The following is a 23,817-nucleotide window of genomic DNA, read 5'->3' on the forward strand; positions in this document are numbered from 1 at the left end:
CATTAATTATATATAACATTGATTTGTTGTTAAATACAGAATTATAGGTCCTTTCAAAACCAGAGTAGTGCTTACCTTCCCTCCTTCCGAATATGGCAGACATAATGACCAGACATTGTAGATGGTCCCACATGGCTAATAAAGGCAAACAGCTCATATCCTGCAGGTAAAACCATGGATCACTAAATCACATTTTATATTATGTCAGCATAAAATACAGAAAATATTTTGCTGGTGCCAATTAAAATTTCTACTAGTTAAAAATACATGGATTTCTGAAATTCTACAAAGATAGACCTACAATAAAAACCCTCATTCTGGAAAATAAAGGGGTTTAGTCAGCAACGCATCTTTGCATTATGAAAGTACTGAACAGTTCCTATGTAATTTAGCAGCTCTATACAAACTGACTGCGTGATTTATATTTCTTAAATTTTTAATGTTATTTAAGAGTTGGCTTGGCAAGAAATGTGGCCTTGAATGTATGTACATAAGATATGTCCTTACACAAAGAAAATAGTGAATAAAATTGAAACAATAAATCTGAAGAAGGACTTTATAGTGTTTAATACAAAAAAAAGAGGACATTATGTAAATGGAAAATTTATAACTGAGATTTGAAAATTCTTCAATTAAAGGGTAATCAACACATGGAAACACAATACAATTGGAAAAGCAACAATGCCTGGTATCATTTAAGAAACAATTCAATGCTATAATGGGAGAACTTTAAGGTTTTCCTAGATGCATAAATTACAATAGGCTGAACAGCTTTTTCACAATTACAATTATCTTCTTGACTTGTACTTTGACTTTGGCAAATTGGATTAAGACTCTCAAGTGTTGTTAGTTATGTAAGGGAATTAATGTTTTGTGAATACAGAGGAACCTCGACTGTCCGAGCGAGATGGTCGGGAACTATTTCATTCCGATAATTGATTATTCGGTTAATTGATTCAATGCCTTTCTTCTGGGGCTCTGAGTTTTCTATTAAGTCTGCTCCCCGTTCAGGAGATTGCAGCACACTACGCACGTGCCCTGCACCCCCCACCACAGCCCACCCACCCCCAAACCTGTCCAACACTGCCCCCCCACCTGCCAAAAAACTCCCGCTCGCCCCACAACCCCGTCCAACGTCACCCCCCCGTCCACCTCCCAACCCCATCCAACGCCGCCCCACTGCCCATTCCCCAACTCCATCAATGCCACCTCCTCACACACCCACCCCACAACCGCGTCACTGTCCTCTGCCCATCCACAAAACCAACACCACACCCCCGCCTGCCCCCAAACCTCCTCCACCCATCCCCTAATCCCATCCAACACCACCCACTGCCTGCCCCAAACACTGCCCCTGCCCAACCCTAACCCCATAGAATACCACCACCCCCCCCCCCCCCCCCACCAGCAGTGACTTCAGTCAGCCCCCCAGTCTGCCCCCATCCGCCGGCCGCTCCGGCCCCTGTGTCCCCCTGTACCTGTCAGCCACCTCATCTCCACCGGGGCAGCCAGAGTGGACACCAAGAGTAAGACTGCTGCTGTCTTCGTGGGGTAAATCTCCAAATAGCGTACGCGCACATAAACACACACGCAGACAAAATTCTTTGACAAGTTCCACCTTTGCCCTGTACAGAGCAGTGTTAGAGAGAATATTTGGGGAAGTGGGGGAGGGGTTTAGGTTCACACCTGTGTAGAACTTCAGGGAAAGTGTGGGGAAATAGAGGGAGAGTGGGAGAGAGGGAGGTCAGTCATTTGGAGACGGTGCCTGGGAATCCATCGATGTCCAGGACTGTTCTCGGCAGCATTTCAGTGAGCCAAGATCGTTTTTAATCATTGTAAACAAAAGACACGATCAGGGTTGAAATAGCTCTTGGATGTAATGTTTCTATTGGGCCCTTGAGATTTCCTTCGGATAATCTGATATTTCGATAATTGATACTTGGATAATCGAGGTTCCTCTGTATCCAGTTAAAGGTTCACATTTTTCTCAGCTCTTGCTATTTTCAGAAGTAAAACTACCCTTACAATCTCTTGATGGTGGATGCCTCAGTCCCTTTATTTTCCCAAATTTTCCAGCTAATTTGGTTGGCTGCTTTCTTTTGCCATCGGATACTGTGAGGCTGACTGTCCACTAGCATTAAAGTAGGCAATCTTCTAGCTTCCAGTCCCTCACAAAACTGGAACTGAGATTAAACCTCACCTGCATTCTACATTGTCAATGATGAAACTAGTGCTTTTTCTTTAACTCTTTCCCTTAATGAGTTGCCAACCACACAAAGTCCTCTCTGCAACTAACTCTCTTAGCAAATACCCAGAACGGCTGAACGCAAAGTATGTCCTAAGCTTCACCCATCTCCATGAAACATGGCTTGCTCTGGACTGTCGGCAAGCTGACTTTTAGATTAATTGCTTTGTCTTATAACAAATGTGAAATTTGGTGAAATTGTTCTATTGGTTAAAACAGGTGCCCATATCTTCAGTGTCCAGATAGCTGGAACCCAAACATACTCAGGCAAGATGTGTACCATGATGTCTCAAAGGCTGAGACAGTAACTATATAGTAATTGCCCAAGAAACTGGAACTTCCAATGACAGCTACCCAGTGTCTGAAACCAATAAAAAAAGTCTCAGTTCCATGTTAGCGTCAGAGATTTGCAAGAGATTTCTGACATGCATACATAGTTAGCCAGAAAATGTTCGAAGAATCAAAGTCTGTTCTTACCTCTAGCTAACTATAACACTGACCCCACCCCATCCACGACTCCCCAGTGGACCCAGCTACACACACTGACATCAGCTGAACACTAAAATCAACCCCACCTCTGATATCTGACTGCCCCTTCACGAAGCCCCCAGGCAACTCACCACTTCCCTCGACACCTGATCCAACCTACCCTTTCATTTATCAGCCTCCTGCATCTCTCACCCAATTGCTGGTCATCTGCATCGATTACTTGCACCACTTGCCACCCAACACCTTTACACACCCAGCTGCCACACTAAACCTTTACTCACTTCCTATCACCCAGCTCCATACTGTTACACACTTACCATCTCTCAGCAGCTGTCAAAGAGACTTTGGAACATTTAAAATCAGTGTTTTTTTTTTAATTGGAAAAGCAACATTGTGAAAAGGGGATGTAGCTTTTACAAAGATCCATTCTGACTTTCGGGACTGTCTGTGAAGATGGATCCCATAGCAAAGGTCAGGCCCAAAATATCCTGGGAAGGTAAGTAGATAATTTTTTTTTGTCTGTCCCAGGTCAAAAAGAGGGATTCCAAACCAAATTAGAAGGTTCAAGCCAAGGTGTTTGGATTTCCCTTTAAATATTAATGTTTCTAAACATATTTAACAAATGTAGGAAATCAGCATTATGTAAATAAATAATATACACTTGTGCTGGTAATTAACTATATTGTAGTTAAATTCATGTTTTTTTTTATTACAAAATTAAGCCAAGGAAGCAAATCTATCTTTGCAAGCTGGCAGCATGTGTTAAATGCAGGTCTGTTGACTTACGTCCAGGTCCATCCTTGATTCTGGGCCCTGCTGGTTCGGTTTCTGCATTTGTTTCAATTTGTGACTGTGTATCAATATCCGAGGCTGTCTCGTTCTCATCCTCATTGTTTGCATGTGTGAAGATCCAGTCCAATGCTCTCTCCAGGTTGTTATTCTACAAAAACGGCCAGGGACTGATGAAATTTACTTTCATGATTAAATCTATCATGTCCCACTAAAACTACAAAGCATCTATTACATCATCAAATTGAAAAGGCACCAGAAAATTACACACATAAATAGGGGCCCCACCATTTATATCATTCAAAGTCACCATCATTGGACGAATGATATTAGCCAGTTGCCACTACCAAAGGCCTCAAAAGATGTCATTTACAATTCAGAAAGCTGATTTGTTCAGGATTTTTGATAAGGATTTTACCTGTACATATCCTTTTCAAGAAGCTCTTCTATCAGCCATATTTAAGTTTTCAACCAGTTTTATCAATTATAAAAGAGAAAATGAGGGAAATATGCAGTTCTAATGAATGGCCATTGACTGGAAACATTAATTACGAGCTGAATTTTACAACATTCTGCTAACAGTCAGTTTTGGGGAGTTTCATGGAGGGTTTCTCTCCATGAGTTCTGGTGAGTTATTTCACACAATTCTCGACTGCCAACTTCATGTGGATACCATATCTCTATGTGGTGTATTTACACTATTGTGCATTCACCAATGCCGGATTTGCTCGCTATTGTTGGGCCTTTCCAGGATTTCAGCCACCAGCACCATATTTAACTCCCATCTGTACACCAGTTCAAACACTGCCTGCCAGGAACAGCCCTTTACACAGTGTTGTTTCAGAGGAATTGCCCTGGAGATGGTTGACAGAGGGTGGTTTGGCATACCGATTTGCTGACAGGTAACTGGAGGTTTTGGTGGACTGGGTGTTGGAGAGGAGGACTGTCTGCTTTCCTACGGATCAGCAAAGGAGCCAACGCCACCCGAGGCTGCCAACCAGGTCAGAGCAGTGGCCACGGCCCAGGTACATGGTCAGCATTGTAGGAAGAAACTTAAATGATCTGCTGCATTCTGCAAGGGTAAGATTTACCATCTTCTCCCTGCCACCTTATACCCACTCTAATTCATCTTACCTCTTTACTAGGACTCATAATCTACCACTCTCACTGTTGTTGCAGCATTTTCCCTCAATGGGTCTCACTCAGCCCATTCCCCAATCCTTCCTGCCCTCTGTGCATTCTACTCACTCACCAAGACATCAATAGCTTGCTCCCCCATGCTCTAGCATTGGTAGCTTTGCAAGCAACTTTCATCCTACTGGATTCCTTCTTTTGTCTCATTGCAGATCCCCGACTGACTCACTACTAAGCCCCAGCCGGTTACACTGGAACTGCCAGACAACAATGGCCCACTCACTGTTCCTCCCTGGTAGAGGAATTGAGTTCCGGAGTCCTGAGGTCATGTTGCAGTTGTATAAGACTCTGGTGCGGCTGCATCTGGAGTATTGTGTGCAGTTTTGGTCACCATACTATAGGAAGGATGTGGAGGCACTGGAACAGGTGCAGAGGAGGTTTACCAGGATGTTGCCTGGTATGGTAGGAAAATCCTATGAGGAAAGGCTGAGGCACTTGGGGTTGTTTTCATTGGAGAAAAGAAGGTTTAGGGGTGACTTGATAGAGGTGTATTAGATGATTAGGGGTTTAGATAGGGTTGACCGTGAGAACCTTTTCCACGTATGGAGTCAGCTATTACGAGGGGGCATAGCTTTAAAATAAGGGGTAGTAGGTATAGGACAGATGTTAGGGGTAGGTTCTTTACTCAGCGAGTTGTGAGTTCATGGAATGCCCTGCCAGTAGCAGTGGTGGACTCTCCCTCTTTATGGGCATTTAAGCGGGCATTGGATAGGCATATGGAGGATAGTGGGCTAGTGTAGGTTAGGTGGGCTTGGATCGGCGCAACATCGAGGGCCAAAGGGCCTGTACTGCGCTGTATTCTTCTATGTTCTATGTTCTATGACTCTAATAGTATAGACCCTCCGACTCTGGCTCCCAATCATCCAACTGAACACATCCAAACCCGTGGACATATACTGGGTGATTCCCTAACTAACAACTATTCCCCTTAGACTTCCAGTTGCTATTTAGCTACAGCACATTCAGTATGCTTGCTGCGTAAGCTGCTGGCACATGGTGTGGGAATGACCCTGATGTGGCATAGGCCCATACAGTAATACGCCCACTCTTTACTGATCATTGTTGGAAAACGTGGCAAGCTACTGGCATTGCAACTGTGCTCAAAGGCAAAACAAGACAAAACTACTGTCAGCCTGTAAGTTCTGAATGAGGCTGCAATACGCAAAAAGGAAAGACAAGGCAGTGAGCACTAAGAAAACAAGAGCCCAGACATGCACCAATACACGAGATGTGTGCCTGTCCCTTTATGCAAAATAGCCTTGCAGCAGCTTTATAACTTAAGTTACAAAATGCGTATTGAAGTGCTAATCTGTATTTCAAATGAGTAAGAGATGAGTCTTGATGTGGTGACACTAGTGCATGCCCAATGCCAACCTCTGTGGACTGGGGGCTGGAGATAATAGTCCATTGAGCATCCCCAAGATGTTGGCAGATGCTGGCGAAGATGGATGCCTGGAGGACCCAGGTAGCCAATCAGACTTTTCATGTTAGGAATTGTCACTATTTAATTTCCCTCCAATTTATTGAAAACTAGCAACTTCCATATTAATGGGGCAAAAATAATCAGATATTTATACCTTCAAATAATTCTCTCACCACTCACAGCTGAGATTCTCATTTTAATGTTAAAAGCTTGTTTGGAAATTCATAAAGTTTTCCTTGATGTCAAGAATCACATTTTTCTAATCTCATCATATTTTCTTAACTAATACCATGCCATTTTATGAGTTGGGAAAGGTCTACTCTCTGATCTTGGAGTAGGCACAACATTGAGGGCTGAAGGGCCTGTACTGTGCTGTACTGTTCAGTGTTCTACAAAACACTCCCAAGAGATGCTGCAGGTCTGCAGCTGTTTCATAATCTCCCTCCATTCCAAATTTCCAGCCTTTACAATATTTTGTAATACTTTCAGTCACTGAATATGGCAACACTACTAATAGGGTGTGAACAATTATTTAAAATGCACCACTGATTTCAGAAAACATCGGATCTTCTAGGAATGGTTCACATTTCACTTAAGTCAATTACGTGTGGCTGAGATTTTGGATTCAATTACTTTTATTCCCAAAAATATACTTGTAAAAGTTATAGAAGAGTAACTTCATAACTAGTCAAAGTTCACATCATATATGATGCAAACAAAATCAGTCTCTTCTGGTGTGTAACTCATTACATTTACATCTACAGCGAACAATTTACAAGATTTAGAACATGCCAACCACACAGATTAGGGGTTTTACCCAGTTTCCAGCCCCTCATTGTATTGGCTGAAAGGTCTTAGCTGGTGACCTTTCCTGTGGTAGCCCTGAATTTTACAGCATACCTCAGCAGGTTGTCCTAGACCTTGGAAAGTGGCTGTCTGCAGTCAGTCACAGGCAGCTCTTTGGACTGGAAGACCAGCAGGTTTCAGACAGAACAAAGAGCAGCTTTCACTGAGTTGAATGCCCTCTATTTATAGCTGTTGTTTATGTCCACATGCATCCCCGTGAACAGCCCACAGAGCACAGAATCCTGCACCATGGAACTTCTTGGGATTAACCACTATGTTAACAACTGCACCCCTTTTCATCCCTTCTTTACAAAGGCACATTACAAAAGAAGATGACTTGCAACCACTAATTTACAGAGGCAGTTGCTAAATAAGGTTTGCCTGATGATGAAAATGAAATAGTGTAGGATAGATGGGCTTCAGATTGGTTCCACAGGTCAGTGTAACATCGAGGGCTAAAGGGCATGTACTGCATTGTAATGTTCGATGTTTACTTTGTGATGAAATCCATATCTTGTATTTAATTGTACTGGGGAAGCCAGCTATTTGTGATTTATAACATTTTGAGCACACTCCGTCCCAATGGTGCTAGGTGGTGACACTGAATTCTGTCAGCAATAGGAGAAGGATTTATTACAATGTTTTAGATAGATCACTGAGGACAATTTTGGGGCCGCTGAAAAGGAGTTTAAAGATTACAGGCTGTAAGCGAGTAGGAAAAGGAGAGAGAGAAAGAGGTGTAGCCTCCATGTTAGGAATGCTGCAGTTGGCTGTGCAACTTGGAAGGTAACACAACTCCCATAATCTCGAGAGGGTCTCAGTTAGAAATCAAAAAGTAGCTGGATTACACTATCCAGACTCAGGAAGAATTTACAGAGAATAGTAGGCAGTTCAGTGTTAGAATCAGGATTCAAACATCCCAGGAAACTTAAAAAGTAAGATGGTCACTGGCGGTGGGTTGTGGGAAGGCTGTGACCAAAACACTTCAGTGCAACACAGAGTCAGGGTGAAAACCTCACAAAAAATATTTGCTAGATGCAAGATTAGACTCAGGGAAAAAGGTATTTTTGGCTCACCAAGGTTAGCTGTTGGCAAAGAGTTATGATAATGAATGTTTACCAGACTCCAGGGAAGTTCAGATCAAGGAAGGGTGGGGTGGGGATGGGATTGGGAGTGGGTGGTGCATATTGGGTTAGGGAGTGATCGATAACAGGAGCTGTCAATGAGGGAGTCCTCAACAGAGTCACTTCAGAGAGAGTTTCAAGGCCAGATCAGCAAAATAAATTATTGTTATTCCTCGCAAAGTTTTATGAGATTTGATTACACACTGTGTCATTGACATCTTGGGGAATTGCTGAGAAATCTAAAAAAACTGCCTTGATCCCATATGTTATTTTAAAAAAATCCATGGGCAGCATTTATTGAATTATACCCAATTGCTCAATAGGCATTTGAGAGTCAACCACGTTGCTATGAGTCTGGGGTCACGAGGTAAGGACAGTAGTTTCCATCCCCAAGGAACATTTATGAACCACGTGTTTTTCTGACAATTGACATCAGTTCCTAGTCATCAGACTCCTAATTCTAAACTTTTATTGAATTCAAATTCCACCATCTGCCATGAAGTGAAACAAAATTGATACAGCATGACAACAGGATACTGATTAAGTGGATCATGATTGGCATGGTGATGCCACAGGAACTGATAATTGTTAATCTCAGCTGAAAGGAACCTCAGACTAGCCAGATAGATCTGACTGGGTAAAAGCAGTAGATTTGATTGGTCAGGGTGTTACCACAGGGAATTCAGGAAGGACTGACAGTCTCCATTACAGTTTCCTCATTGAAAATTGGTGCAATGCATGGATATACTCATTTTGCCTGTGAAGAAAGTGTATGGTAATGTATGTAGATTTAAGCATGCAGAAATGAATCACACAGTAAGCTCAACTGATTATGTTAAATTGTTTTCAAGCATAATTCTTAGTACAGTCAGGATTATTCAGTACATGCTGTCCAATATCAGAATCACATCTAATGTTAGACACAATGTTGAAAGGTTTGCAAGCATGGGCTCACTGAGCACCAACAAATGCTGTCCACTGTGAATGGTGAAAGGAAATATTCATGCTCATTACTAGCTGAACACTGAACTATGGAGCTACTGACACTGCCAGAGATTTCAACCAGTCGGATTGGCTGTCAGCTCTCAAAGGTGGGCTTCCTTCACACTGAGGGCAGATATCCGACTCTCTCCTTACTTACAGTGCCAACAGTCTATTACTGCTGTAGGGCAGCCTTTTTTAAAAAATGTCAGTCAGTTTGTCACCAGCTTTTGTCATGGCAGGGAGGTGTGAACAATACCTATTCTGTCCTCTCACCTAAAAAATTCAGCCCTTTGTTTTTTGTTATTTGTGAACATTTAACAGTTTAGCCACAGCTATCCCAGATTACATATTAAAAAGAAAGGACTGACACCAATTTTGCTATGAACATATAACAAATTCAGCCTTACAGTTGCTTTCAGTGCATGGATGGCCTTGTTCCTGGGAAATCCCATTGACGTAATGATGGCAACAATTTCCTCTGGTGGCTGGTTTTCCGTTGAAGAGGCCCCTCCTGCTAGGCCAACTTCACTATGACTAACATCATTATATCCTGTTGGTAATAGTGGTTCAGCAAAATCTAACAGACAAACAACAAAACATAGACATATTTATTGATTACAGTGTCTGGCATCACTTGTGAAGTCTATAATTTGAGTGGTACAGAGTCTATCTGCTAAGCGAATAATAGCTTTGCACAGATATATATTACAAAGACAGCCTCAGTAACTGAAAAGGGTGACAATTTGAGCTTCACTTTGCTGTTTTGTAGAAATCTTTTCACATACCATACAGCTATAATTTAAAAGATGGAGCCAGATCCAAAGAGTAAAATCTCTTGGAGGAACTAGCCAGATTAAAATCATGGGAAGCCAAACTTTCCTCCAGTCAGCAAGAGAGACAGATATGTATATCCATACTTCTTCTTTCAGAAAAGACATCTGGATACTTCATACTGTTTTTCATCCTTAGCAGCTGTGAATACTCCCTGAACAGGAAAGGTCTAACAGTAAAGCTATGCACTTCAGGGTAAACTGTAAATTGAATTTATTATTGCACGCTTCATCAAAAACCCAGAAGGATTTATGCTCACGTATTGGCTGTCTGGTTTCTACGCTTACCAGGTTCCTCCATGTGTGCTATGATCCAGTTAAAGGCCAACTCAGCCCCCAGGTTTCCTGTGTAGTAGACTGCTTTGCGACACGCCTCAAGCGGAAAACCCATCTCAGCCAGCTGCATCACTGCCGATTCATCAATTTCAGGAGCTGCAGGAAAAGGAACAAAAACAGACAGTGACCATCATGGTAAATACAATGCACAATGTGTCAATATAGCAAATAGCCACAGGTCCAATATCTGCATATGTAAGTAAGAATCTCTCCAAATGGTATTGAATCACATTGCTTGGAAAATTCTTTGATTATTTGTAGACAATACACATTAATAAACCAGATAATATGCACTGTTAGGATCAGTAGCCCACAAATTATACCTAAAATGGAATTACATTCAGAGCAAAACATATAAGTTATACACATTTCTCATTATTTGGAGATGCCTTCAGCATATTGTCTAGCTATGACCATTGTTAACAGCTAACCCGAGAATGCAACTTTTTAAAAAAGGTTTTGTGATTTACACATGAAAGAAGTGAAACTATTACTGTATTCTAACAGATGAAAGGCTTAACAGACAATCAATTTTTCAATGTATAATTTCAGTTACATCACACTGCAAATTTTTGCTATAAGTTCTGTTATGATCGAGCCCTCCACTATCACCTGATGAAGGAGCGTCGCTCCGAAAGCTAGCGTGTTTCCAATTAAACCTGTTGAACTACAACCTGGTGTTGTGTGATTTTTAACATTTTGCATTAGTATTGTAATGAAAGCTTTAATCAAATTAGCAGTAGTGTTGGCAAACTAACAATGAAGTGACAGTTTTTTTTATATGAGGCATAAAGCATATCACATATCCATGGGAATATCTTTCAATGTGAAAAATGAAGACAGTTCTCATGAAAATTGAAGTGTAAGGGTTAAAGCAGCGAACAATCTGTTAACAGGTTAAATTAAAAACCACAAGCAAAATTTTCTCAAATACAAGACAGAAACTGATACATACACTCCATGAAATGGTTCAGCAGACTGCCTGAAAGATAAAAACAGATAATTATTTTACCGTCTTTTTCATGGGTTTTAATCTCCTTCCTTTCATTTCCTTCAAAAACACTGACCTTTGGAGTGCAGAGGCACAAGGTAATTCACAAGTCCTCATGAAAAGTGACACCAACTTCAAACTAATCCTGTCTTAACAATGTCACAAGAAGAACTCATTCCTTAACAGCAGGATCAACAACTGCTGGCAAACGTCCCTCATGACCAAACAAATGACACTGCAGACCCAACTGATGCCTAACTCCAACTGATTCAACTCTGAAAACATTAAAAAGTGAATCTAGGATTTTCCTGTACTGTAGAACATGTAGAAAAGCGCTTCAGAAAGTAGAAACAGATATTGAACAACAGACTAGTTCAAAGAGAAGGCAATAAACAATGTATGAGGTATAAATGTTGAAAGGAAAATGAGAAAGAGAAGTAGCAAAGCACAGGGTTTTTGGAGACAGTGCCAAGGATTAAGGCCAACATGGACGAAGGCCCTAGTTATTAAGGAGGAAGAAAGGATGCAGGGAGATCACAGTATGGCTGATGGCTAGGACATTCGACTAGAAAAGGTGCAATAAAAAATGTTGGACAAAGCCAGGAATTGATTTTTAAATGGAAATGCGGGGTATAAAATGATGTATTCTTTCTCAACGTTTTGGAGATTCTTGAGGATTGAGGACGAGATGAACAGGACTTAATGTTGGCCAGGTCACGGGTAGAAGAACATTAGATAGTTTAGAGCTTAAGTAAATTAGAGGTATGAGGATAGAGTTGCAGAAGTCACGCCGTGAGGTTTCATGGAGATCTATCCCTGAGATAATTAGGCCGAATCCCCAGTCCAATAATTGATTCTCAAGGTGATTCTTCCCAGGAGAAGGAACAATGTTCTCTACCTCTGTCTTTTTTTCAATATCACTGCAACAGGTACAGTAATAGAGATTAGGACTGACAGATGTGAAATGACAGTGAGAGAAAAAGACAGGCGAGCAGAGGAATTGCAAAGAAAAACAAAATCTCGTAGCTGCCTCAGAGCTATGTCACAATCCTAAAACAAAATTGCCTCTTTTTCCTTATATCCAAGAACATTTAAAAAGTGGAGGGTCAAGTTATATAGTTACATAATTATTCTCTTAAAATCAGTTCCAAAGTTTGGTCAGTATGATTTTATTCCATCTATTCAGAGAAAATATGCAGTGTTTTCATGAGCACAGAAATAATCCATTCTATTTTTCATCTTAGTTCCTGTCAAAAACCTGTTTTAATTTTCAATTTGTTGTGCCTTTTTACATGTCATGGAATTTAAGAATTACCATATGGTCACTTTGTGTTTCTCTAACAACGCAGTTAACATTCAGAAGTATAAACCAATATACTTACAAAGAGGATTGATGAGGGTAGAGCAGTGGACGTGATCTATATGGACTTCAGTAAGGCTTTCGACAAGGTTCCCCATGGAAAACTGGTTAGCAAGGATTGATCTCATGGAATAGAGGAAGAACCAGCCATTTGGATACAGAACTGGCTCAAAAGTAGAAGACAGAGGGTGGTAATGGAGGGTTGTTTTTCAGACTGGAGGCCTGTGACCACTGGAGTGCCACAAGGATCAGTGCTGGGTCCACTGCTTTTTGTCATTTATATAAATGATTTGTATGTGAGCATAAGAGGTATAGTTAGTAAGTTTGCAGATGACACCAAAATTGGAGGTGTAGTGGACAATGAAAAAGGTTACTTCAGATGCCAATGGGATCTTGACCAGATGGGCCAATGGGCTGAGAAGTGGGAGATAAAGTTTAATTGAGATAAACGCAAGGTGCTGCATTTTGGGAAAGCAAATCTGAGCAGGACTTATACACTTAATGGTAAGGTCCTAGGGAGTGTTGCTGAACAAAGAGACCTTGGAGTGCAGGTTCGTAGCTCCTTGAAAGTGGAGTCGCAGGCAGATAGGATAGTGAAGAAGGCGTTTGGTATGCTTTCCTTTAGTGGTCAGAGTATTGAGTACAGGAGTTGGGCGGTCATGTTGCGACTGTACAGGACATTGGTCAGGCCACTTTTGAAATATTGGTATGCTTTCCTTTTTTGGTCAGAGTATTGAGTACAGGAGTTGGGAGGTCATGTTGTGGCTTTACAGGACATTGATTAGGCCACTGTTGGAATATTGCATGCAATTCTGGTCTCCTTCCTATCGGAAAGATGTTGTGAAATTTGAAAGGATTCAGAAAAGATTTGCAAGGATGTTGCCAGGGTTGGAGGATTTGAGCTAAAGGAAGAGGTTGAATAGGCTGGGGCTGCTTTCCCTGGACCATCGGAGGCTGAGGGGTGACCTTGTAGAGGTTTATAAAATTGTGAGGGTCATGGATAGGATAAATAGACAAAGTCTTTTCCCTAGGGTGGGGGAGTCCAGAGCTAAAGGGCATAGGTTTAGGGTGGGAGGGGAAAGATATAAAACAGACCTAAGAGGCAATTTTTTCATTCAGAGGGTCGTATGTGTATGTAATAATCTGCGAGAGGAAGTGGTGGGGGCTAGTACAATTGCAACATTTGAAAGGCATCCTAATGAGTATATGAATAGGAAGCATTTGGAGGGATATGGGATGAGTGCTGGCAGGTGGGACTGGATTAGATTGGGATATCTGGTCGGCATGGACGAGTTGGACCGAAGGGTCTGTTTCCGTGCTGTACATTTCTAGGACTCTATGACTCTAAATGGGCAATCAAACTTGTGACTGTCTCCTGGGAGAATATATCAGCATTTTAAAAACTTTAATTGCAATGTTCACATGACCACATTAAAAATTCCACCTAGTTTGAGTTCACTCCATTAAAACACTAGATGGAGAATGTAAAATTTCTGGTCCTAACATTTAAGTAAAGAAACAAAAATCTGTCACATATCTTTCACCCACTTTGCAATTTTAAATAAATTAGAATGTTTCAAAAAGAAAATGGCTGAAATGAAGCCAAAAAGACAAAAGGAAAAGAATCAAACACGACTGAAAAAGAATCGTCAACTAAGCAACAAATATTGACTATAATTGAAAATTAAAACAGGTTTTTAGCAGGAACTAAGATGAAAAATAGAATGGATTATTTCTGTGCTCATGAAAACACTGCACTTTTTCTCTGAATAGATGAAGTAAAATCATACATTAATGGCTTGGCTTTTATTTTTTATAAATTCAATATTTAATTGTGAACCACAATCAACTTTTCAAGATCATGCAGTCTTATTCATATTAAGTCCAAAGGTTCCAGATTTATGATGAACAAGTGACTTGCCCATTCAACCCCAGCAGAGCTGAATCACAAAACAATATCAAGTTTTCGCTTTCATCTGCCAAAACCTTTCCAGGATCACTGTGGAAGGTAAGTGTGGCTCTTTTTCTCAATTGCAAACAATCTTCTTAAACCTTGCTCCTCTGTCTCCACCAAGTCTGAGGAGCTCATGAATAGTTTTGTCACCAGGACTGGCACTATTCAATAAGTTGCCTCTGCTACTGCACTCTCTGCCCCAGCCTACTGGGACAGACTTCTCTAAATGTCCCCTGCCTTGAATTTGCATCATCTGTAATTACCATCTATTTCACCTCATGCTGAATGAGTATGGTTACTCTCCAACTTTATCATGTCCATCAGACACACGCCCTCTTTCTCCCTTAACTCTACTTCTGCTAAACTCCTGAAATACCCTATTTCTCTTCCTGACTCCCAAGTTAGCTGATATTAAGAGCTCTCTCTTCAGCTATTGTCCCTCTCCTTCAAATCATCATCATTCCTCTCCTTAAATAAATTTTTTTAACACTTCCATCCTTGTTAACTATCATGCTACCTCCAAGCTTCCTTCCCATCCAAGATCCTTGAGATTTTTTTTTTATCATTCCCACCTCTTTGCCATTCTTTCCTAGAACTCCCTCCAGTCAAGTCTCCATCCCTGCCTCGTAACAAAATCAGCTCGTAGCAATGGCAGAAATTACATCCAATGCAAGTGTAATAAAAACAAACTATCACTAATCAGCTTGACTGCAGCTATTGACATGATTAACCAGGACATTCTCCAATGCGACTCCATTGTTGTTCAGCTAGATAGAACTATATGCACCTGGTTCCATTCTTATCTATAATTATAACCAAAAGACCTCCTGCAATGGCTTTTCCTCCTGTTAAATCTTCCCAACTCATCTACATACTCTGTCGTGATTTGAAAACATGAAATCAATTCCCATACATACTCTGATGACAACCCTAGCTGACAACTAGCTCTCCTGACACCTTCGTGCCTCTGATGTATCATGTTTCTTGTTCAACGTCCACGACTGAGTGAGAAGAAATGTTCTCCAACCCTCTATACTCCAAAGACAAATGCCGTTGTCTTCTTTTTTACCTTTGGGTTGATCAGGCATGATGATGGGTGGGGAAATATCAGGCAGTTCCTCTTCTCCAGGCTGTAAACCTGTTGCCCTCAGGTGGGAGATATCCAGGAGATCTGGCATATCTATGGACACATCTAAAATATAATACAGAGTTTGGTATGCATTATTGGATAGTGATTTGCAAGAACAAGTCAGGATTTCAGACCTACAGCATCATAAATGGCTCTTAAATGACCTCTGAAACTCCACGGCTGGACAGTGAAAGCAATTACAAATGCAATGACCCAACTTGTCAGGACCTGGTGTAGTTCTACAATGTGCAGTATGTTCATTCACTTAGCAATCAGGGATGCTCCACTTTTGTATTTATTTAAGTACAATGAGCATCTTTATAAAATTATGTATATAATGTACTAAATTGTTAAATTTAGAACAGGCTTCTAGGAGCTTACCTAATTTCTTTGGTACCCAGTCTACACCGAAAGTGAATTTCTTTAGTTGAATAACCAAATATTCAGGAAATGAAGCAAAATGGATTGTTCTGTAAACACAAAGTTAAGTGTAAATGTCAGTATGTGTTTATCTATAATTTTTTAAATTGCAGAACACAATAAAACAAAATTCTTTTGTAATATTTGGTATGTAAATTTGGATATCATTTTTATTCCAAATTTCCTACTTTGCACAAACCATGAATATGATGCGGTTAAAGTTCAATATTTGTCCAAGTTTAAACAGGAATTGATTAAATAATATTCAGAAAATCAGGCTAAAGTAATGGTTGAAAAATTACATTGAAGTAGTTTGGAACAACTTATTTTGGTTTTACACATGCTCACAACAGCAGAGTCTATTTTAAAAAGTTAATTCATCTTAAATGACATTAGAAAGCATTCGCTATCATTATCCATTTGAAATTGATGGAAACTTGAGGATTTAGTGCATAGGTAAAATGATGCAAAAAAGCTCAGTTGACTAGAAACCTTCCTGATCCAAGTAATTCAACGTTCATTGGCTAAACGTGCTCTGATACTAGTTGATCCCAATACAATCCTTCAAGGTAAAGCAGATGAGAGTTTCAATATTATAATTAACAAAAACAAAAGTTGCTGGAAAAGCTCAGCAGGTCGGGCACCACCTGTGAAGATAAATCAAAGTTAACGTTTCAGATAGGTGACCTTTCCTTGGAACCCATTGATTTCTCTTCACAGACACTGCCAGACTTGCTGAGCTCTTCCAGGAACTTCTGGGTTTTTTTTCTGATTTACAGCATCTGCAGTTCTTTCAGTTTTTGTTTAACATTGCAATGAAATTGTCTATATGACATAAAAATGTGAAACAGATCATTGTATCTGAGGAACAAAAGCTGCAAGAGAAAATTATCAGTGTGTTGTTCCAATTTATTCCTTTTAAGTCTCTGATCCCCTATCATGTAAACAGATGTGACAAAGTGTGTTCTTATGATTTGTAATGCTCACCTGTAGACCAAACTAGGTGCATAAAACTATTCAAGTCAGTGGTCATCATCCCACACCTGTGACTTCCAGTGATTTTGTCTTTTAGTAAACATTACAATGGGCCCTTCTACCAAAGGAATACCTGTGCTCAGATAATGTAGCAGTGATATGGTATTATGATGATTTCAAGCAGTTTCCTAAATTGTGACCTCATACTGCTAATGAAGTTGTTTTCAGTTTCAGAATTAATGTATTCTATGGTTTTTCTCCTGAACTGGCAGCTTTATGTTCAGATTTCAACCACAGCGAGGCAGACTTACCTCTGCAAGATGAGGAGAGTCAACAGACCAAAGTGAGACCCATTTTATTTTTAGAGCTGAAAATGTGCTGCTGGAAAAGCGCAATGGAAAAGAACAATGTTTCGGGCATAAGCCGTTCTTCATTTCTGAAGAAGGGCTTATGCCCGAAACATTGATTCTCCTGTCCCTTGGATGCTGCCTGACCTGCTGCGCTTTTCCAGCAACACATTTTCAGCTCTGATCTCCAGCATCTGCAGTCCTCACTTTCTCCATTTTATTTTTAACCCTACCTGTGTATTTCTGAAGAAATGCATGGAATAAACTGCTGTAACAAATTTAAGCTCACTGCAAAGAAAAACAAAAATGACTGTTTGTCCACTCCCTCCATCTAGAAAACATTTCCTTCTATGTTGCTTTCCCTTATTAAAAGATGATGATAACTATTCCTCAATAGATAGAACAGACAGAGTCATCCTCTAAGCCTTGGCTCTCCTAATTTCTGGAAGAAACAAGATATTTGGACAAACAACAGCAGAGCTCATCTGTTTCAGCTAGTTATTATAAAGTTCAGAGGAACAATACCTACAATCTTCATCAATACTGTGTTACACTCAAATCAAACTGCAGGAATTATTTGATATTGCAATTGCCTATTGGGCAAGAACTGGGAAACATTTATGCTGTTCATGCACTAGTATGATAAGTGAATGCATTATTTTACTGTCTTCAGCACCGCAGATTTCTCACTTAATAAGTGAGTACCAAGAATAATATTTTCCAAAATTCCACTTACTTTACTGCTGCTGACTTTGCTTGGAGTGCACTACTCCAGAAGTCAGTGACGTTTTCTGGCTCTTGAAAAGCTTGAAGGCAGGCACTAAATGGAACCTTGGCACGGACAACTTCTCGTAAAGGTCTCTTTGCTATCTCAGCCTCTCTCCTCCTTAATTCATATGCTAAAAGCTCCTCTGGGAAACAGCATAATCAATTTTTAAATTTGTACTGAAAAACTACATGTATAAAAATTCACTAAGAATGTGAATTAGAGGTATTCCCTTAGATTTTAGGATGTAGTCTGAAAGCCAAAATGTCTAGTCTAGTATCTCAAAGTAAAGGAATCTTCAACTATTATTGTAACCCAGTGCAGCATTCTTCACACATGAACCTCGCAAATACTCTGACTTTGGGCAGCACCGTGGCTCAGTGGTTAGCACTGCTGCCTCAAAATGCCAGGGAACCAGGTTTGATTCCAGCCTCGGGCAACTGTCTGTGTGGAGTTTGCACATTCTTGCAGTGTCTGTGTGGGTTTCCTCTGGGTGCTCCAGTTTCCTCCCACAGTCCAAAAAATGTGCAGGTCAGGTGAATTGGCCCATATAAATTGCTCATAGTGTTAGGTGCACTAGTCAGAGAGAAATGGGTCTGGATGGGTTCTTCTTTGGAGGGTCGGTGTGCACTTGTTGGGCCGAAGGGCCAGTTACCACACTGTAGGGAATCTAATCTAAATGAATTCTCCCACCAGACTGAAAGTTTGTCCGATAAAAGTTGTGACCTGGTCCGCTAAAGTGTTCTAAATTACAAAAAGGGTTTAGCTATTACCATGTTCACATACTGACTTCTCAACTGGATTCTGCAACTCAAAAGGGAGGAACCCAGATACTACACAAACAGGAGAAAAATGCACTAGCAGAAAGGGCAGTCATTTCTATGGGAGTTTTTTTGTAATTCTTTAAGTTGTCTTTAACTTAACAGTATGATTTCCAATATTTTAATCACACAAGTATCACTGCAAATCACCATTACATAATGACTGCAGTACACAATTTACACAATATTCAAGTTACTTTTAAGCTGGAACAGGTTATAGTAAAAAAGTTATTTTGAGTAAGTAGAAAAAAATCCATGTATTTTGTATAAATCAATCACGACAAAACAAATATTCATACTTTTTAAAAAATCAATTAAAAACCACCATTTCAAAATTATTCCAGTTTTATATTGTTAAATATCCTTTTAAAAATATAACCATAATTATTTTGTCCTAAATCTTTTCAAAAGCAAAATGCTGTAGTTAGAAATTTCTTTGGCACTGTGAATTTAGTGAGCAGAGAACTCTTAAATTATTTATACTCCATGTAGTTTCCTCATCGGCTCCCCTAAGTTGGACATAAGCATGAAAATATGTAATGTACACCTTTATTACTAGCAGCCTCTATGACAATAGGAAGTTGCATGATGTAATCCACTCTCTGCTTGTACTTGACTTTCCTGGACTGGCAACACTGGACCCGGTCTTCTACCATAAAACGAAAGACTTCACTGGGATCATCTGAGCCATTGTTGTTTCTCTGGGATGCAAAAAACAATCATAAGAGCATTGAATTTAATAGGTCTGAATTTCATAAGAATCAGCAGCAGATTATAATGGAGGAAGATTCTTAATTCAAATAATACTGATATTGTTAAAAATAAAATCTTAAAATCTTGAAGCACAGGAAGTCTTTCATGCCATACCAGCTCTTTGAAACAGTTGATCAAATTGGTCTTACAGCTCAACTTTCTCCCCATGACTCTCCAAATTTAGTCCTTTTAACTACACTTTTAATTCATTTTGAATCTTCCAATAGGATCTGTTTCCACTACCACCTCACTGGCACATTCCAGATCTTAACAACTATTTATGGAAAATGAATACTCTTAATTGTCCCTCTTGTTTGCTCATCAATTACTTAAAATGTATGACCGCTGGTTATTGACACATTTGCCAGAGGACACAATCTTTTCTTACTTGTTCATCAAAACATTCCTCATTTTGATCATCTCTGCTAGGACTACACTTATCATTCTCTGCTCTCAGGAGAACAATCCCAACTGCTCCAATATCTCCACATACTTGAAGTCCTTTCTCTCTGATATCAGACTGGTAAACCTCTTCTGCAGCCTCTCCAAGACACTAAGTTCCTTCCTAAAGTATACTGAAAAGAATAATACACATTAGACAAACTGAGGCCTAATCCCTTATTTGTAAAGATCATGACTTACTTGTTTTGTATCCAATAATCCCTATTTATAAAATGAAGCATCTCTTGTCTTTCATAACTACATTGTCAACTTTTCACCTTCAAAGATTCTTGAATATGCAGCCTTCTCTTGCATTGTCTTCAATATAGCATCATTTAGAACTTATAGCTTTCCAATTTTGTCCTTCCTAATTTCGCACTTTTCATTCAATCATATGATGTGGGAGTCACTGTCTTCACCAGCATTTCTTGCACATCCATAATTGTCTTTTCACAAGGTGCCAGCAACTCTCCTCTTATCAACTTTTTCACCTGTCTACCCACGTTCACCTGAAGTCTACTACTATCCCTCGAACTGCTTTCTAAGATGTCAGGTTTTAGATCATTAGCAAATTTCAAATTTAATTCCTTATACCCAAATCTAGGTCATTAATGCACTAAACAGATGATCCGATATGCCTCACACCCATCGTCCTGCATTTTCCTTATAACCCTTGATTCTCCTACTGATCATGAGTCTATCTATCTCAGTTTTATACATACACAAGAACTCTATCCCCACAGCTCTCTGTAGTAAGAAGTTCCTCTGAGATAAGAAATCCCCCCTTTACTCAGTCTTAAATTTGCATCCCTTTATTCTGATCTTTCAATCCTGCTACATTCTCTAGCCAAAAAAAATCCATTCATCAAATCTCTATCTCCATACTTTCAGTAAGCATTCAGCCTAGTTACTATCATTCCTTTAATGTGCTTCTATTTTATAACAATCCTGGTATACAGTACTTTATCAAATCCCTTGTGAAAATCAAACTCAACAACAACTATGACATATTCTTTCAAAGAACTTAAACTATTCAGGCATGAATAGCCAGAATCCCCACTTAATTGTTTAAGTAATCCATGTTCCTTCAAATAAATGTATTGTTAACTACTTAGATTCACTTCTTAAAAGAAAACTTAGATATTTGGAGAGTAAAATATCCATGAATGGCATGGTTGCTCAGTGGTTAGCTGCCTCACAGTGCATGGGACCCAGGTTCAATTCCCGCCTCGGGCAACTGTCTGTGTGAAGTTTGCACATTCTCCCCATGTCTGCGTGGGTTTCCTCCGGGTGCTCCGGTTTCATCCCAGAATCCAGAGATGGGCAGGTCAGGTGAATTGGCCATGCTACGTTGCCCATTGTGTTAGGTGCATTAGTCAGAGGGAAATGTGTCTGGGGGGATTCTTCTTTGGAGGGTTGGTGTGGACTTATTGGGCCAAAGGGCTTGTTTCCATACTGTTGGGAATCCAATCTAATCATCTTCTAAATAACAAACAGAATGGTAATACTGAAAAGACCAGCACTGCAAGGGTATAAAGATGAAATAACTTCACAAAGACTGGTGTCCTGTCACCAGGTCACCCTTTATTTATTTATTAGTGCACAGTACACTGGCTATGGCCAGCCAGCTCAGGTCTGTCCTCAACTGAGGAGGCTCTAATCTCCCAGTTATACATTTTTTTCCACTCACAGGAATACAGTTCATTGCAAAAGGTGCAGTTAACGCACAGGGGCAAGGTCCACTCTTCCAATTATTTTTTTTTCAAAGGAGGGGAAAGAAAAAGAAAACTCTCCTCCTCCAAAACACAGAGTATCAGCAGTAACACATTGACTGTGGCACCATCCAGCACAGAATCAGTTCCCTGAATTGAGGAGATATACACAAACAGACTTTTTTTCAGAGTCAGTCCTTAACTGAGGAGATTCTAATCTCCTGTTTCTTTTCCTGATTGGTCCAGGTTAACACCTCCAATCAACTACCTTGTAGTTAACAAGGTCCACTTGGTTCCAATCACTGCAAAAGGTCTGCCTGGATTGTATGCAGACTAACTGGTTAAACTTTTCAGAGGTGTCCCAATGTTCCTGAGCCATCTCATATCACAAAACAGCCTGGAAGAATCCAGTATGGTAATTGAAACACACTTGGTTTATTCAAATAGATTGACATTATTATGCATTTACATACATACAATATTTTTTTCCTTTTTAAAGAAAATGCTTACACTCTTTCTACATAGTGTTCAATTAAAATTACATGTTTTGTCAAAATAAAGAAGCATTTTTGAAAGTTTATTTTAAATCATAATGTTGATCATTTGTATGTGTTTCCCGAAAGAACTGACGAATCAGTGAGAACAATGTGGAATAGACGAATCACATATTATATGAGATTTAAAGTCTAGCTTCCAGAAGATTTCATGAAATAAAGGATCAAGATGAACATTATGTCAAAACTGAGAACATAGCAAAACTATGTGGTATTGATAAAAGTTAGGATCTTGTATGATCTAGTTATAGATCCATTTGTTACTAAAGTTATCCATCAAGAAAAGACCTGGCAGCATCCACCTGAAACCTACTGGAATCAACATTTGAAACTGAAAAAATTATAAACAATTATTGCCTTTCAGCGACTTACATTTATAAGGTTGATCAAGTGCAGAAAGAATTCTAATGCGTCCTGCTGCCGATTTGATGAAAACTCTGGATGTCCTTTTCCAATTAATGCTTTAAACATTCTGGGTGCCATTCCTTGTGGATGAGGCTATGGTTAATAAAAGAATCAACAACTTATTAGTATCTCAAATCTCAACAGTATGAAATAAAGTAAGGTAAATGAAATGATGGTACAGACGAGCACGATCTAACTAAATGGTGGAATAGGCGCAAGTAGTTAATTGGCTTATTCTTATTCCTATGTTATTGTAAAATAATAATACCAGTAAAATAGATTGTCACTCAAGCACCTGAACAACCCTATCCACCAATCAATCATTATCAAGCTAAGCAATACTAATATGTACATTAAGACTGAGTTTCAAAACTTATTACCACATGATGTGGAATTTTCCCAGAGGATCATCCTAGTAATTTGTGTCTTTTAACATATCCACTATTTGTGGTACTGGGTAAGGGTTGTTTCAAATAGTCCACTACCACCAAGCATTCCTTGTCTTGGCCCTAGGAAAATGATCTTGGAACAGATCCATGTGTGGCTGAAGAGTTGGAACAGCAGGGAGAGCAGAACATTCCTGGATCACTGGGTTTGTTACTCAGGAAGGCGAGACCTGTACAATCTGGCATACTGTACCAGAACTGGAACGGGACTAACATCCTTGTAAGAGGATGTTAAATTAATTTAGTAAGGGAATGGGATCTAGACTGAGGTACAGTAGGAGGCCAGATAACTCTCATTTTACTGTCACTATCAGAAATCACACGGCACCAGGTTATAGTCCAACAGGTTTATTTGTAATCACAAGCTTTCAGACCACTGTTCATTCATCAGGAGGAAAGCACATAGACACAGCATTTATAGGTGGAGAGATCTAAAGATAATACAAACAGCGTGAGTGGAGTGTCAACAGACCGAATAACAAG

At 39.8% G+C, this 23,817-nt stretch overlaps 1 protein-coding gene across 4 annotated transcripts in view; it reads right to left on the bottom strand.

Moving 5' to 3' along the window:
- The window catches only part of usp13 (ubiquitin specific peptidase 13), a 110,800-nt gene that overhangs the window by 7,222 nt on the left and 79,761 nt on the right, over positions 1-23,817 (bottom strand). For 2 of the 4 annotated variants that reach the window (XM_072572567.1, XM_072572569.1), the window contains exons 11-20: positions 22,856-22,981; positions 19,571-19,724; positions 18,173-18,347; positions 16,076-16,164; positions 15,635-15,757; positions 11,216-11,242; positions 10,213-10,356; positions 9,502-9,671; positions 3,521-3,674; positions 76-160 (exon numbers count right to left, since the gene is read on the bottom strand). In XM_072572567.1, coding sequence (XP_072428668.1) covers positions 76-160; positions 3,521-3,674; positions 9,502-9,671; positions 10,213-10,356; positions 11,216-11,242; positions 15,635-15,757; positions 16,076-16,164; positions 18,173-18,347; positions 19,571-19,724; positions 22,856-22,981 — 1,247 coding nt within the window. The remainder of the gene's footprint in view (positions 1-75; positions 161-3,520; positions 3,675-9,501; positions 9,672-10,212; positions 10,357-11,215; positions 11,243-15,634; positions 15,758-16,075; positions 16,165-18,172; positions 18,348-19,570; positions 19,725-22,855; positions 22,982-23,817) is intronic. The other 2 variants (XM_072572570.1, XM_072572571.1) reach the window with 1 other exon arrangement.

Source organism: Chiloscyllium punctatum, chromosome 6, assembly GCF_047496795.1.
Source record: "Chiloscyllium punctatum isolate Juve2018m chromosome 6, sChiPun1.3, whole genome shotgun sequence".
Lineage (NCBI taxonomy): Eukaryota > Metazoa > Chordata > Chondrichthyes > Orectolobiformes > Hemiscylliidae > Chiloscyllium > Chiloscyllium punctatum.